The sequence below is a fragment of the Elephantulus edwardii genome, unplaced genomic scaffold (genome assembly GCF_000299155.1).
Source record: "Elephantulus edwardii isolate Elephantulus edwardi_28Jun2011 unplaced genomic scaffold, EleEdw1.0 scaffold00140, whole genome shotgun sequence".
NCBI classification, from domain to species: domain Eukaryota; kingdom Metazoa; phylum Chordata; class Mammalia; order Macroscelidea; family Macroscelididae; genus Elephantulus; species Elephantulus edwardii.
This window is the reverse complement of record NW_006399890.1, coordinates 845,534-861,803: the sequence shown is the minus strand read 5'-3', so window position 1 is coordinate 861,803 and position 16,270 is coordinate 845,534. Positions and strand designations below refer to the sequence as shown.

Genomic DNA, 16,270 nt, shown 5'->3' with positions numbered 1-16,270 from the left:
CGCTATGAGTCGCAGGCGACTCGACGGCACATAACAACAACAACAACAACAACAACATACGGCTATACTGTTCACTGATTTAAATAGTTTATGTCCAAATATTTTTAAGTCAATATAGATCATTGACATGGTAAAATAATAAGCAAACATTTTTCTTTTCACATATTTTCAATTCTCTCAAAGTATCCTTCAATATTAAGAGCTGGTAAAGACTATTTTTAAATAAATAATATACAGGACAAAGGGAATAAAACTTTCTGTTCCTGTACATCTAATATGGAGAATGACAGAATATGAAGATAAATACCATGGGGGGAAAACTACAGAGTAGAAGAGAATAACAGATAACAGCATTTTCAAATGTAATGATCAAGTAACACCTCTCTAAGAAAATAAATTTTGACCAGAGACCTGAATAAATTCAAGGAATAAGATATATAAAAAAATGTTTTAAGCACAAGAACAAACAGTATGCAAGCAATGGCAAGTGCACAAATATGTCCCAAGCAGAACTGTGGGATGAATGATAAATGAAAATTCCCCATGTGGGCTTCCAGGACAAAGGACCTTGCAATATGCTGGCAAATGTGTACAGTAAAGACTCCTTCATCTTTCCCTAAAGGGAACCATGGCCATGAATAACTGTACTACAGAAGGAATACTACTGTCAGATACAGGGTTTAAGTTTCCAATGAGATATGACTGGTCCAGAGCATAATCAATCCCTGTCAGAGTAAGATTCTACGAGGTTCACGTTTTTGCCAAAGTCCAATTTAAAGTAGGTCCAATGAATTCTACTTAATGTCATTTCCCAAGACTCCAAATGTATAACTTGGATGGACATATTTGGTGGCTAATGCAACTCTTGCTGGTTTCTGTGTCTACAGGAAGAACCTTTGAAAGTTCAAGTGGAAACCTCTGAAACCTCCTGTAGCTAAAGAAGTAAATCAAGCTGGTTGGTAAAAATTAGTGGCCTATTTTAGGATCTAGAGCATGGCTCAACAATTTTTTTTCCCTTTCTTAAAGCACTACATAGTACGTATCTCCATTATAACTACTAAGCTGCCACTGAGGAACAAAAGAAGTCATAGACAATACATAAACAAATGCATGTAGATGCATGTCAATAAAGCTTTAAAAACACACAGCTGTATCAAGGGCTGTGTTTGCCAACCCTTGATCTAAAAGATGTCAGTCATCTCACTCACACTTAATTCACCAGTCTGGATTCTGCAGAAACCAGATGGCCCCCAGAGGTGCTATCAAGCCGTCTATTACTCACAGCCAGCCTATGAAAACAGGATCAAACCCTTGCCCTATCCTGCACCATCCTCACGTTCTCCACCACGCTGAAGCCCACTGGTGCAGTCACCGTGTCAGTCCATTTTGTGGAGAGTCTCACTCTCTTTCTCTGACTCTCCATCTTTCCCAGTGATGTCTTTTTTCCAAGGACTGGTGCTTCCAGACAAGATGCCCAAAATACTGAGAGATGACATTCTGCTATCCTCGCCTCTAAAGACCACCCTTTGCATTTCCTGCAAGGGAAATCTGTCTATTATTTTGGCAGTCTATGGTAACACTACAATTGCAAGGCATCAATTCTTCTTCAATCTTGAAAAGACTTTGCTTTTATCAGGCACATCTTAGTCTTTAAATTGATATCCATGCGCTTTAGCACTTGAATGAAGTCCTTCACAGCAGATCTGCCCAATATAACATGTCTCTTGATTTTTTTTTTTTTAGTTAACTGGAGGAGGAGGATGGATACATCATCATCAATCAAAAAGTAGTCCAGTTTTTGTCATGTCAAATGTAGTATCTCTCAGCCTTAGCACATATGGTCAATATACTACACACTATATATGACCAATTACTTTTAGATATATACCTACCAACAAAGAGGATTATATACAATTCATTTGTATAGAATGGACAAAAGTCAACATTTACAGCTTTACTTCAGGGCTGTGAACTCACCTGCTCTCTATTATATATGATCTGTACTATATAGACATCTTGAAATCATCACATTGACCAATCACAAGTGAATGGCATCATGGTCAATGAGCAAGAAATGACTAACTAGTACACTGGAGATCATACGAAGACCATGCACTCCAAAGAATCAGGCACATTTGTACAGTTTCAAGGACAATTAATTAAGTAAATACTTCGAACAGTACAGTGGTCAAGAGCATGCTAGAACATCTGATATAAGATAAAGGACAAATTCTTGATTCCACCACAGAGAAGGACACACATCACACAGGTCTCTTCAGGTCCTGGAAGCAGTACATTGCACCAATTCTAGCACATCTAAGAGGCAACACAAAAGCAGGGAAAGGCTCTGTCTGTAGAAGATCCAGGCTGCCCTACAAGCAATCCTGCTATATGGGTTATATAATTGGTAGACTGCTGGAGAAGAGTACTGAGAATACCATGGACTGCTAGGAAAACAAATAGATTTGTCCTGGAGAGGGTTAAACCGGGTGGCTCCTTGGAGGCAAGGATTCTGAGGCTCCGTCTAACTTAGTTTGGACATGTAGTGAGGAGAGACCGGTCCTTGGAGAGGGACATCATGCTTGGGAGGGTGGAGGGACGGCGCAGGAGAGGATTGATTGAGTGACTGGGATAATTGGGATGGGAGTGTCAGAGACAGTGCGATTGGCACAGGACAGAGCGGAGTTTAGGGCTGTTGTACATAGGGTCGCTATGAGTCGCAGGCGATCGACGGCACATAACAACAACAACAACAACAATTGGTAGACCCTATAATAGTAAAGCTATCAATATGGGAAACAATGTCATGTGGGATCACAGCATTGTAGGTCCCAGGGTCGAAGGTCTTACCTTCTGCAGCAGAAATTTCTACCTCTTTTGAGAAACAATTCCAAGTAATGCTGTAAGACCTTCCCTGATAAGGACTGCACACCTGAACAAAGCACGTACACATCTCAAACTATGCATCATGAATTGGATTTATCAATTTTACCAAGACATTACATCAAATGGACCCTGAAACTATCCATCATAAAATGGAAGTAAACCCAAAATCAAGCAGTGACAGACCAAAAGCCATGAAACAGCCACATAGAAGACAGCCTGAACTCCTCTATCATCCATCACTATTATACTAACATTCTTCTGTCCATTCACACCTCATGCTTTATGAGGACTTTCAGACAAACGCTTAATGAAAAAGTACAGCTTGACTTATGGAGGCTTGGCTAAGTATCAGGAACTGAACCTACAGCTTCACAAAGATAATCATGATAGTAGGATCCAGAGAAAGTATTTCCAAAAGACAAAGCTTCAGGAAATGTTCTGGGTCCTGAGACGCAGAGAACCAGCCTGAGGTTAGACAAATAAATTCATAGGCAATGGCAAAGGTCCTAAATGTTAGCAGCCTGCAAGGAGAAATACTGAAATATTAAGAAGAAAGTCGAGGATAGGGATATACAGATTGATACACAAGAATGGGCATAAAGTTGTGAAGCTCTTTGTATTATCTGTTACTGGACTTCAGTAGACATCCACCATGGAAGTAGTAAAAAGTGCACAAAGTGACTATACCAGCTGACATCAGATAGGCTCTGTTCAGCACTAGCAAAATGAAGACATTAGTAACATAAACAAGAGACAGAGGCCACAAGAGCTGTACTTAGAAATCGAGTTGATCCTAATAATATCCACTCTGCCAGTGGCAGAAGCCAACTTTTGCCCTAAGAATGTCACTATCTTTTGAGAACACTAATCTATCTTGTCGGTATCTTTCAAAAAGACTAATTAGTCACATAATGACAAACTGATTACACTGTGCCCTTTGTAAGAATGAATAATTCATTCTGACAAAAACAGATGCACATTTCAAGATGGATTTCGCTTTGCTCAGGAGTACTATTGGTTCCTCTGGCAAGGGATCCTACATATAACATCAGACTAAGGGATTCACTTCACAGCAAGAGATAAAGTAGTTGACCCACCAACACATGACCAAGTCATCCACTGGCTGCATCACAAACTAAACAACTTAGAAGCTGCTAGTCTGATAGAACACAGGAACATTCTGTGGTAGGCATAAGTGAAGTACCAGTTCCGAGGTTAAACTTTACAAGATGGAGCATTATCCTCCAATAAGGAGTATACATGTGGGTATATGGCAATACAACTCCCTATGAATGATGCCACCAGGGCTCCTGAATTGTAGACACTCAATTTCAGGCCTTTATTTGGTGCTGTATTCCCAATAATATTCCCAGGGATGAGGAGTAAAAGCAAGAATGTCTGCACTTGTTAAGACATCCTACTTGTGCTTTCCCTGCAACTCTGGGCCTGAAAGGTGAGAAGTCTTAGTCCTCAAAGAAGGAACACTTTTACCTGAGGTCATAACAAAAGTCCTATTAAACTAATGCTACAGGTGTACAGGTACTGCCTGAGTACTTTAGCTACTTCCAAGGAAGAAATGGCAAAAAGATAATGACCCTCTTTGCAGTGATAATTAACCTTGATCAGTAGGAGAAGGCAGGACTACTACTACCTAATAGAAATGGGAACAAATGTTTAATTTTTGCCCATTTCTGAAAACGTGGACAAGTGTAGTAACTCTGATCTAAGGGATAAGGGCCTAGATCACATTTCAGTGAAGCCACTAGAAGAAGCAGAAGCACTAGCTGAAGTTAAGGGAAAGTAAAAAAAGGATAAAGGAAAAAGAGCAATGTGTATTAGCTGTAACCCCTTAACCAAACTGCAGCAAACAGATGTTGTAGATGATTAACTACACTAACCTCCTATGGAGTTTGTCTCTCCATGACTTTTCTACTATAAATTACTGCCCCCAGGTGGAGGGGCAGGACTGTGCAAGTTACGCATGGCAGCTTATCCACAAAGGGATCAGCCACCTACCATTCCACAAGAGGACTGGCCGGTCTCAGCAATCTACAAAAGGACTGGTTAGTCTCATCAATAAAAGGGAACAGCTTTAGCTGCAGATACAAGAAATTCTTCCCACACCAAAAGAGATTCTTCGCCTAGCTAGAGAAGAGAGATGTCCCCCAACCTGTTCAAGATGGCTGCAGCAACATGGCTGAACTGGAAAACTGGATGTGAGATGAGACTCTAGGGTGGGGGTGGCCAATGTTGGCAGGACTGAGAACTTTGTTGGACTATTAGAGTCACGAGGGTTGAGGCTGAGGTGCCTGCGTGGACTTTTGGGAGCTGTCTTAACTGTATTTTGTTATTAATTTGAATTATAAACTTTTAACACCCCCCCCCAAATATGGATCTCTGTGGTCTGTAAGCAATCATATCTGATTTTGAACTCAGACAAGCAGTAAGAGCGATTGTGAGATAAGTAGAGAAACATGTGAGTGTGGGGGGCATGTCTGACCTCATGGGATTTGGTTTTGTGTCACTGATGCTGTAGGCAGCCATAATTTCCTCCTGTGCAACTAGTAAAAGTCAGATATGGTACTCCCCACGTGACTAGTGCTCTTTTTACACTTCCTATTAACTTTCTTCCAGGCTGAGAAGTCTAACTTGAATCTTGGAGGAGCTACTCCCAAAAGTAAAGAAGCATTTATACTGCACAAGGGTAGTTGGTAGTGAACATATATAATCCAAATCTTTAAGGAGGAACTTTTTATCCTATGTGTAAGTAAAGCTGTCAATACAAAGCCTATACCTGGCAGCACCTTCACGGTTCCTCTAAGTTGCAGAGAAGCATTTTATTCAATACCAGGACTTTGTCAGAGTGGAAAATATACAATGGTTGATTAAAAGAAGAATATCAAGACCTCTTACCATTTGCCTTAAGACATGCAGAGAGAGTTCAGCTCTTTTGATTTTCTGACTCCAGCTCTCTGCACATTCCCTTTTTGTTTTCCCCAAGTTGTCCTTTGAAACCTTCTGTTCAGCTCCTTACTTTCCTTCTTTCTTACCTCTGCTTTGGCTTCTTGGTGCTCTAATGCAACATTCAGTCTCTTCTGACGTCCATTTCAGTCTTGTCTTCCTCCTCTGTCTTTGTAATGATCTGTACTCTTCATGGGTGATATTCCTGATATCCTCCCACAGCTCATCTGGTCTTTACTCATTAGTGTTCAAGGCTTCACATATGTTCCCGAGATGGTTTTTCAATTCAGATGGGATAGACTCAACATTAAATATTGGTTCCTGTGGATTTGATTTAACCATCTTTAGATTTAGTTTGAACTTTCATATGAGTAGTTGATGGTTTGTTTCACAGTCAGAACCTGGCCTAGTTTTCACTGCTGATACTGAGTTTCTCCAATGATTCCTTCCACAGATGTAAGCAATTTCATTCCTGTGCATAACATCAGTTAAAATTCATATGTATGTTGTGTTGTTGTTATGCACTGTCAAGTTGCTGTGACTCATAGTGACCCTATGCACAACAGCTCTGAACCCTGCTCTATCCTGTGCAAACCTCACTGTCTGTGACACACCTACCCCCATCACCCCAGTCACTAACTCAATCCATCTCATCAAGGGTGTTCCTCTCTTGTGCTGTTCCTCCACCCTCCGAAGCATGCTGTCCCTCTTCAATGATTTGTCACTTCTTGCAACACGCCCAACATATGTCAGATAAAGCTCTAGAATCCTTGCCTCCAAGGAACAACCTGGTTTCACCCTCTCTAGGACGAACCTGTTTGTTCTCCAGCACCATAGCTCAAAGGCATCAGTTCTCTTCTATCAACTCTAGTCACTGTCCAGTTTTCTGATGCATAGCAAGTAACTGCAACGATCAGAGCCTAGATCAGGTACACCTGAGTTTCCAGACTGCTATCATTGCTCTTCAGTACTTTGGAGAGATCCCTGACAGCAGACTTTCCCAATGCATTTTGTCTTTTGATTTTATGGCTGTTGGTACCAAGAGGACTGATTGTAGAGCCAAGCAAACTAAAGCTATTAACAATCTCAATTTCTTTACCGTTTATCATGATCCTGCCAATTGGCCCAGTGATGACAACCTTTGTTTTCTTGATGGTGAACTTCAATCTACATTTAAGGCTGCAGTCTTTGACCTTCTGTAGCAAGTGGTAAGGTCCTCCTCATTTTCAGCAAGCAGGGTCGTGTCATCTGCATATTGCAGGCTGTTGAGTCTTCCTCCAGTGAGGACCAGTATGTTCCTGACTCAATTAATGGTATTTTAAATTGTGCCATGAAAAGCTGGACAATGAATAAGGAAGACCACAGTAGAACTGAAGCTTTGAACTGTGTTTCGGCAAATACTAAATATACTGCTAGAAGAACCAATACGCCTTAGAAGAGGTGCAGCTTGAACGCTCCCTATTGTTTTGTTATATGCCATCAAGTCAACTGCAACTCATAGTGAATCTATAAATTACAGATTAGAACTTTGCTATAACCTACTCGATCCTAATACTCACTCACGGATATGCATGAGCCTATTTTACAGGCATTGTGTCAAACCATCTTGTTGAGAGTTTTCTTCTCTTTCTCTGACACACCATCTTTCCCAGCATGTCTTTTTTCAAGGAGTGGCAACATGCCCAAAGTACATGAGCTGAAGTTTTACCAGTCTTCCGTCTAAAGAGCACACTTGTTGCACTTTCTCCAAAACAAATTTGTTTGTCCTTTAGGCAGTTTGTGGGATATTCAGTGCTTTTCACCAGCACTGCAATTCAAAGGTATGATGACTTCTTCAGTCATCCTTATTCATTGCCCAAGTTTCAGATGCACAGGAAACAAATCTGATGCACCTTTGTCGTTAAGTTGACATCCTTACTCTTTAGCATTTTGCAGAGGCCCTGGTAAAATTCCAGAATGCTTTGTAGGCAGAAGAACTACAAAACTGTTTCACATACTTTAGACACGTTACCAAGATGGACAAGTCCCTAGAAAAGTGCACCATGCTTAGTAGAGAATGAGTGAAGACTTAATGAAATGGATTGACACAGTAGTTGCAACAAGAGGCTCAAACATAACAAGGACTGTGAGGAAAGCACAGGACAAAGTATTTTATTCTGTGGTATGAAAGACTGCTATGTGTTAGAACAGATTCAATGCCTTCTAAAAACACTACCAAGGTCTGTTTTGGCCCAAAGAGGGTTAACTGACCAGGCAATTTGCAGCTCTACTTCTTCATCTGTCCAAGATGCTTTCTACTCCTGTACTTTCACAGCTGCTGACATTAAAAGTTAATTCCTAATAAACATTTAGGGCACTAATCTCTAGCGCAAACTTGCTTCCAAGACTGAATCCAGCCTGAAACACTGGAATAATCCAATCAAGAGATGATAATGACTCGGATGAAAGGAGTGCTAAGAAATGGTCAGGTTTACAAAATCTGATGGATGGGCTAACATAAAGAAAATGAAAGAAGGAATAAGAAAAACAATTTTGTTCTGGTTAAGTTTATCCTCTCCACAAAAGCAGTAGTCAAGAAATCAAGGATGTATTACATTAGACAAATCTGCTGTATGGATTTCTTTAAAGTCCTAATAAACAAGCGTATCACTTTAAAGAGTATAGTGCATGTGACCTAAACCATGGTATTTTCAATTGCTTCACATGGATGGTGAAAAGTTAGATAAAAGGATGACTAATGATTCTATACTGAGGTGTTAGTGAAGAATATACTAAGTATACCAGGTTGTTAGGCGTCATCAACAAGCCTGTTGTTATTATGTGCCATTGAGTCACTTGTGACTCATAGTGACCCTATGTACAAGAACCCTAAACCTGCTCTGTGACCACCTCACTGTCTCTGACACACCTACTCCCATTACCCCAATCACTGAATCGATCCATCTCATTGGGGGTCTTCCTTCTTTGCACTGTCCTTCCACCCTCCCAAACATGATGTCCCTCTTGCAGGACTGGTTCCTTCTTGCAACATGCCCAAACTATGTCAAATGAAGCCTCAGAATCCTTGCCTCCAAGGAGCAGCCTGACTTGATCCTCTCCAGGACAAACCTGTTTGTTCTCTTAGCGGTCCATGGTATATTCAACACTCTTTTCCAGCACCACAGCTCAAAGGCATCAATTCTCCTTCTATCATCCCTAGTCATTGCCCAGCTCTCTGATGCATAGCACACAAATGCAAAGACTATGGCCTAGATTAGGTGCACATTAGTCTCCAGCCTTCGGTCATTGCTTCTCAGTACTCTGGAAAGGTCTCCGACAGCAGACTTTCCTGATGCAATTCATCTCTTGATTTCCTGGCTGCTGGTACCAAGAGCACTGATTGTGAAACCAAACAAACTAAAACTGTTAACAATCTCAATCTCTTCACCATCCATAATGATGCTGCCAATTGGCCCAGTGGTAAGAGAATCTTTATTTTCTTGACGTTGAGTTTCAATCCATACTGAAGACCTTCTGCAGCAAGTGCTTCAGGTCCTCCTCAATTTCAACAAGCAGGGTTGTGTCATCTGCATAATGCTGTTTGTTGATGAATCTTCCTCCAATCCTGATGCCACATTCCTCCTCGTACAGCCCAGCATCCCGGGTGATCTGTTCTACATACAGATTGAAAAGGTATGGAGATAGAATACATCCCTAGTGAACACCCTTCCCGATTCTGAACCATGCAGTGTCTCCTTCCTTTGTTCTGACGACTGCCTCTTAGTCCAAGTCTAGGTTTCCCATAAGCACAATCATATGTTCTGGGATTCCCATTCTTCTCAGAGTCAGCCACAGTTTGTTGTGATCATTTTTGGGTTTTGTTTGCTGTGTGTACATTCCTCTGGTACACCCTGCTTTCAACCAAGATCCATCTAACATTAGCTATAATATCCCTAGTACCATGGCTTCTTCTAAACCCAGCCTGCACATGTGGCAGCTCTCTGCTAACATATTGCTCCAGTCTTTTTGGATAATTTTCAGCAGAATCTTGCTTGCATGTGATATTTATGATATTGTTTGATACTCTGCTCACTCGGTCGGGTTACAAGCTAAAAGAAAAACAACCCACAAACAAACCTTGACTATAGTATTTATGTTAGATCACCAATTAGTGTTTGTATACCACAGAGTCGCAATCTACCCATAGGTGGCCCTTCAGCGGGTTTTCAGAGGCAGCTAATTGCACAGGAAGAGACTGCCCATTCTCCTGAAGAACAGCTGGTGGCCTCTTACAACTTGCCTTCAGAATTGTAGTGCACCTTCTTGCCACTAGGCCACCAGAGCTCCCTAGATCACAATTAGAGCCCAATTTCCCTTTCAGTCTACTACTTATCTTCATACATGCTATACTCGTCAAAATAAACACTGCAGATTTCTAAATCCCACATTTAAAACTTTTTTGTCTTAGCTTTTACTTTATGAGAAACTATAGCCAGTTTCACAACCCCAAATTGAACCCATTTTGTATAGATTATTCAAATCACCTCCTAATCTTCTGCCTCTTCTAGAGGTGATCTTTCTGTTCTGTCAACTCCTATGGCACTGCATCTAGACCTCTTTGATACCATTCAGATCTTTATTACAGGAGTATATCCTCAAATATCTATCTTCTCTTCCTCTATGTGACTGCAAATATATATATATATATATATATATATATATATATATATATATATATATATATATATATATAAATGGGTAATTAAATGTCCTAAAAGATGCACATTCCATGGAACTCACAAAATCAACTTAAGAAACATTTAAAAAAATAAGTTTAAACCATTACTAGGCTTCTCAGAATCTTTAACATTGTAAGAGACACTGTAAATCTTTAACATTGTAAAAGACACTGTAAGTCTCCAAGAATCCATTCATTTCCAAAACTTATTTGGCCTGTATTTTTTTTTCTTTATTTTCAGCAATACATCTCACCTTATCAATATTCCTATTAAGCAGATTATTTTCGGACATGTGATCTTATTAATTATGGTTCTGGCATCAAAGCCCATAGAAAGCTGTGCTGTTAACCCACAGGCATATCTCTAGCCATGTGAATCTACCAGTTACTCCACAGGAAAAAGATAGGCAATATCCTCTTGTTGCAATATACGGCCTCAGAAACCTGCTAGAGGGTCACTATGAGTTGGAAATGACTTGATGGCAGTTGTGTTTTTATCTTGAAGTTAATAGGAATCAGCAAATACTAGTGGAATGAATGCATTATCACAGTAAAAAAGAGGCCTCTTTCATAAAAGCTGCTTCTGAAAAAAGACTCTTGAAGAATGTTAGGAGAGAAGATCAGAAGGTTAGAAGGGAGTAGCATGTCCCCATAAGTGAAATGAAGAATACTTGCAAAACCAGAAAAAGATATTATCCAAAAAGGTATTTCCAAATCAGTTTTTACATACAGAGGACACAAGTAGACCACAAGAATCCACATTCATAATATTCATCTGAGATAGTTATTTACAAATACTGTAGACAAATCAAAGATTTGTCAACAAAGGTTGAAACAAGAAAGCAGTAGTATGAGCAAGTTCAAGGGCGGACACTATTTAAGTAACCAGATCTATTACTAATAGAGTTCTGGCAGCCTAGTCTGTAGGCAAGGAGTTATGCTGCCAACCTAAAGGCCACACCCCTCTCTAGTAGTTCAAATTCCCAGCAGGTCCACATAAGAAAGATGAGCAATACCCTCTTATGTGAATGACAGCCTCACAAACTCAAAGGAGGGTTGGTTCCAACTCAATAGTAGTTTGTTTTTTATTAGTAAATCACTCCTATTAACTGCAAAAAGATACTATACATTGTCTTTCTCATATAAAGTTGTTTACATGACCTAAGACAAGTAAGGTTTTTAAAAATATCATTAACATTTGTGAAATACTATGAATTCAAACAGCTTAATTGTGTTATCATTTAACCTCTCACTTCAATGTAGAATAAGGTAGTGCAATTTTACTTAGTAGTGCAAAAAATCAGGATATATGAAAACAATATATCCATGACTACAACCTAATCTGTTTCCCACAGTTCTCCGGCTGTGACTAAGAAAGGGAAGCAGAAGAGACACTCCCGGCCTGCTCTACAACTCAGATCCTAAGGCAACAGCAACAGGAAAATAACAGCAGTGGCTGGAGTTGTTGTCCCCCCTCCCAGTAAGGAAAAGAGCATAGCTTAAACATTCAAGGACAGAAACTACCGTAAGGCTGGACAAACATATTTCTTAGTTAACAGCTACTGAATGTTCATTTTAACACCACCACCATATGCTTTATTTAAATGATGCAACAAGTCAAGAAAGAGAAAGTCATGAGAGTTAAAATTTGTAGGTAAGTTCATTAAGGTGGCTCTAAGAACCCTGTGGTCATAGAATAATTCTGTATCACTGACCAAAAAAAGTGAATTAGTGGACTATCTTGTAACTGGAGTCACCGAGTTATGTCAAAACTGAATTTGGGTTTACTACTTTACTAAAAATCAGATCCTATAAACCAAAATATGAGGTCCAAGGATCATAAATAAATCAAATGAACACAAATGGTCAAATATTTAAAGAGAAATATACATCATATGGCCTGAGATATAACTGTGAACGCCAAACAAGACTCTTAACTCATAGGCTAATGAAGTCTTAGGAAATGTATATTAATGTAACATTTTTTTCTGTTAAAAGCTAGCTTATCTCATACTTCACTGAATAAATTAAAGATCACTTTTTAGTATTCTACATGTATAAAGTTTTACAAACAAGAAAAAAACTGCATGATATTTTCCCCAGGAACACAAAGCAAGAATGTCTCCCTGCTCCTCGTACTTCAGTAAACAAGGAATTAGAGAAGTTAACTTAACAATATCCTCCAGCACTTAGGTCTGAGAAAATATACTTAATATTTCTGAAATCTCCCTGTGATTATAATCTTTCTTTACACACTATTTTATGACAATTTATTGTAGCAATAATGTCATTCCTCTCAACAAAAGCTTTTCACTGAAACCCAAATTGTAGTAAAAATACAAAAAAAAAATTCCACTTGTTATAAACATTGTGACATTCAGATTTTAAGCCACAAAAAATGCTACATTTACATCCAAAAGAAATATACTTCTTATTGCAGGAAGAAATTAACTGCAGCATTCTCAATGAGTGCACTATTTGTTACTTAGTATGAAACAAGCTCCTGTGCTTGCTCACAGAAATTAAAGTCTTTTCACATGGGTGTTTTGTATTTTCTTTCTCTAAAGAGGATGCTTTACTTATGTCACTCCTTTGTGGCTCTTTAGTTTTCCCGTCCTATTATTTCAAATATCATAGCCTTTTATATAGAACTTTACTAAATTAAATGACAGGTTTTTTTAGATTCTGAAAACGCCAAAAGAAAACAGACGCGAAAGCTCACCGTGTAGCGCGCATTAACAACTGGGTAGCAGCAGTTCTATGTTTTCTAATCCCCAAATTTCTTAACACTCTAGTACAAATGTTATTCCAGCTTTCTAAATGAAGGGCTAAGTAGGAATCGACCGTCCTGAAACATTCACTTCCAGCTCTTTCAAATGTAAGGGCGTACATAGTGGGAAGCAAGAGCGCCACTTGTAATGCTTCCTAACAACGACTTCACGCCTAGAAGCCCTCATTGCCCAGGATCGCAGGTATTCCCCTCGGAATTTCAGGCGGGGATCAAGTGTCAAGACGTGGCTCGCCCAACCTGGGGTTCCTGACTCATTTCAGCCCTTCCTGCAGAGAAGACATCTTCGAACGTCCGAAGCCCCGAGACTTCCCTCTCGCCGCCGCCGGGAACACCCACTCCTCCTCCTCTCTAACTCGGGGTTCCCCTCCTTCGCCCACTTCCCCGCCGCGGTCCCGAAAGCACCCCTCCCCCATTACCCGCTCCACCCGCGCGGACACCCGCGGCACCACCCCCGCCCTCGGCTTTCACACCCTCACAGCGGACGCACGCGAGCCCCTCTGCCCACGCGCCTCCTGCAGCCGCGGGCCTGCCACTCCCAGAGGGCCGCCGGCACCCACCTCGAAGAGCTCGGCCGTCGTAGCCATCCCGGCCGGCTGAGAGGCTCGCCGCGCACTGGCTGCCGTCCCTCTTTCACATGCTGCGCCTCAGCGGCGCCACGCACAGGTCCCCGCTCGGCTCGCCAGCTCGGGCCTCGAGCCGCCGCTGGCTCCCCCACTCGCCACACAGCCCAGGCGGGGTGTGAGAGCGGCCATGAAGCAAAGCCACAGACGACTGTCAGCTGCCTCCCGGCGCCGCCCGCGCCGCTCCCATTGTCACCGCCTCACGCGCCGGAAGTGGAGCTGCGCGCAGCCTGGGAGATGGTCGGGAGGGGCCGCGGAAGGAAGCCAGCAATGAGCCAAGAGACGGGAGACTCGGCTCGCGGGCGCGTGAGGAAGCACGATCCTTGCGGGCCACCGTCCCGGAAGTGGAAGGGAGAGGAAGAAAGGGATGGATTTGCTAGGGGTGCGTTAGTTTGTCAATGTTCTCGGCTGAGAATTTTGCGGCATGATTTGACCCAAAGGGAATCAGAGGCTTTAGTCATCTCACCTGCAGCTTCTCTGCTGAGCCCTGCCTTTAAGTGGTTGGGCAGGAGGTGGTGACTCAGGATGAGTATCGGGGCTCCTGGTAAAAATTACGAGAAAGCCTCCCTTTGCTCTTGGCGGCTGCCATAGATACAGGCTGATTCTTAAGCGGCCCATCATGGCCCAGCGGGCAGTGTGGCTGATTAGCCACGAACCAGGAACTCCACACGGTGGCACCGTGAGATTCTCCAGGTAAATACTAATTTGGAAACTCAAGAATGATGGATCAGAAAACCCGAAAAGCACCGACATAATCATGCAGTATTATTTTGTCATGTCTTGTACCCTTGCTCCACCACAGCCTAACCTCTTTTACAGCTGTTTTTAGGAGGTTTTAGTACTACTGCTTCATAGTGTTGTGAAAATTAAATTAGTTGATACTTGGCACATATCAAATTGTTGTGTACCATCGAGTGGAAACAGACCACACCTATAGCTGACCCTCCTGCAGATTTGCAGAGGCAGTTAATCACACGGGAGGAGAGGTCTCCCGCAGAGTAGCTGGTGGACTCGAACCGTGTGTCTTCCGAATTGCAGCGCAGCTTCTTACCACTAGGCCATCACCGTATTGCATGTGTTTTCTATTACCAGTATTATTAAAAGTTATAATTCACTCCACATGCTTAAGATTGCTATGTACATAATGAAAGGAAGGTTTAAAAAACCCACCACACAATTTAGTGAATGAACTCTGATCGTTTTTCAGATTTCTGCTTGCACTGATTGAAATAATTTAAGGACATCTGAACTCATTCTTTAGGAAAATTGTTACTGAACACTGTCAGACTCACTTTAATCTTACGCCTCATTGCTAAGTTGTATTAACTTTTTTCTTGCATGGTGTCAATTGAAAGCCCTGGGAGTGTATTAGTGATAGTAGGGAAACCAACATGTTCTGTAAACTTTCACTTAAATAAAAATAAATTGTTCTGGGAAGAGAACTACAGATTTTAAACATAGATGGCAGTTGGATAATGTATTTAACGTTATTCTCAGTAAACACTGGCCATTCATTCTTCACAGAGGAAAGCTCTATGGTAAAGAAGTTGGCTCTGAATTGAAATTGTGGGTGATAAAGATTAATGTACTTTAAAGAAAAGGTAATTGGCTTTGTGAGTATGAACAATTGCTTCATTGCAGTTTAAACAGTTTATTAGCATTACAGTTGGAATTAGTTTACCATGTTTCCATATAATCATCAAAATCAAATCCATAGCTACTGACTGCAACAGTATAAGACGTAATCACCCCCCCCCCCCAGTAGGATCTCTGAGGCTGTATAAGGAAGCAGCTGCCACACCATTCTCCCACAGTAGCTTTGAACATTTCGTCATTTTGGTTAGTAGCCTAGTATGTAAATGTGGTGGTGTTACTGGGTTGAAGATTTATAGTCTTTAGTCTATGATTCTTCACCTTCATTAGTTCATCTAAGATTACCCTTCGTTTTACCTATATATAAAATTTAGTATCTTTTTTCCTAACTCTCATTTCCCTCCACTTCATTTAGAGGAAAAAAGAAAAGTTATCTTGTAGTCAGTTCTGACACATGGCATAGTAGTTCATGTATTTTGGGGGGATTTCTATTTGAATATTAATTTTTTTAAATAAACAAGTGTGTTATAGATTTAATTTTCTTTCAGAAATGTCGATGTTAATTCTTGTTTATCTGGATCAGTACAGACCAAATGGATTTTCTGCAACAAAGGAAATGGGAAATGCTCTTTTTTTTTGTTTGTTTTTTATTTTATTAAATTTTATTAGTTTTAATGAACATTTACAGGGATTTTGGGCTTT

At 40.8% G+C, this 16,270-nt stretch overlaps 2 protein-coding genes across 3 annotated transcripts in view; one reads left to right on the top strand and one right to left on the bottom strand.

Moving 5' to 3' along the window:
- Nucleotides 1-14,193, bottom strand: part of EXOC5 (exocyst complex component 5) — a 73,207-nt gene extending 59,014 nt beyond the window's left edge. The window contains exon 1 of one of the 2 annotated variants that reach the window (XM_006894329.1): nucleotides 13,913-14,193. In XM_006894329.1, coding sequence (XP_006894391.1) covers nucleotides 13,913-13,939 — 27 coding nt within the window. In that variant the 5' untranslated portion in view covers nucleotides 13,940-14,193. The remainder of the gene's footprint in view (nucleotides 1-13,912) is intronic. The other variant, XM_006894330.1, reaches the window with a different exon arrangement.
- Nucleotides 14,194-14,594: 401 nt separating this feature from the next.
- AP5M1 (adaptor-related protein complex 5, mu 1 subunit) overlaps nucleotides 14,595-16,270 on the top strand; it is a 44,275-nt gene continuing 42,599 nt past the window's right edge. Inside the window, exon 1 of the mRNA XM_006894328.1 lies at nucleotides 14,595-14,668. Coding sequence (XP_006894390.1) covers nucleotides 14,595-14,668 — 74 coding nt within the window. The remainder of the gene's footprint in view (nucleotides 14,669-16,270) is intronic.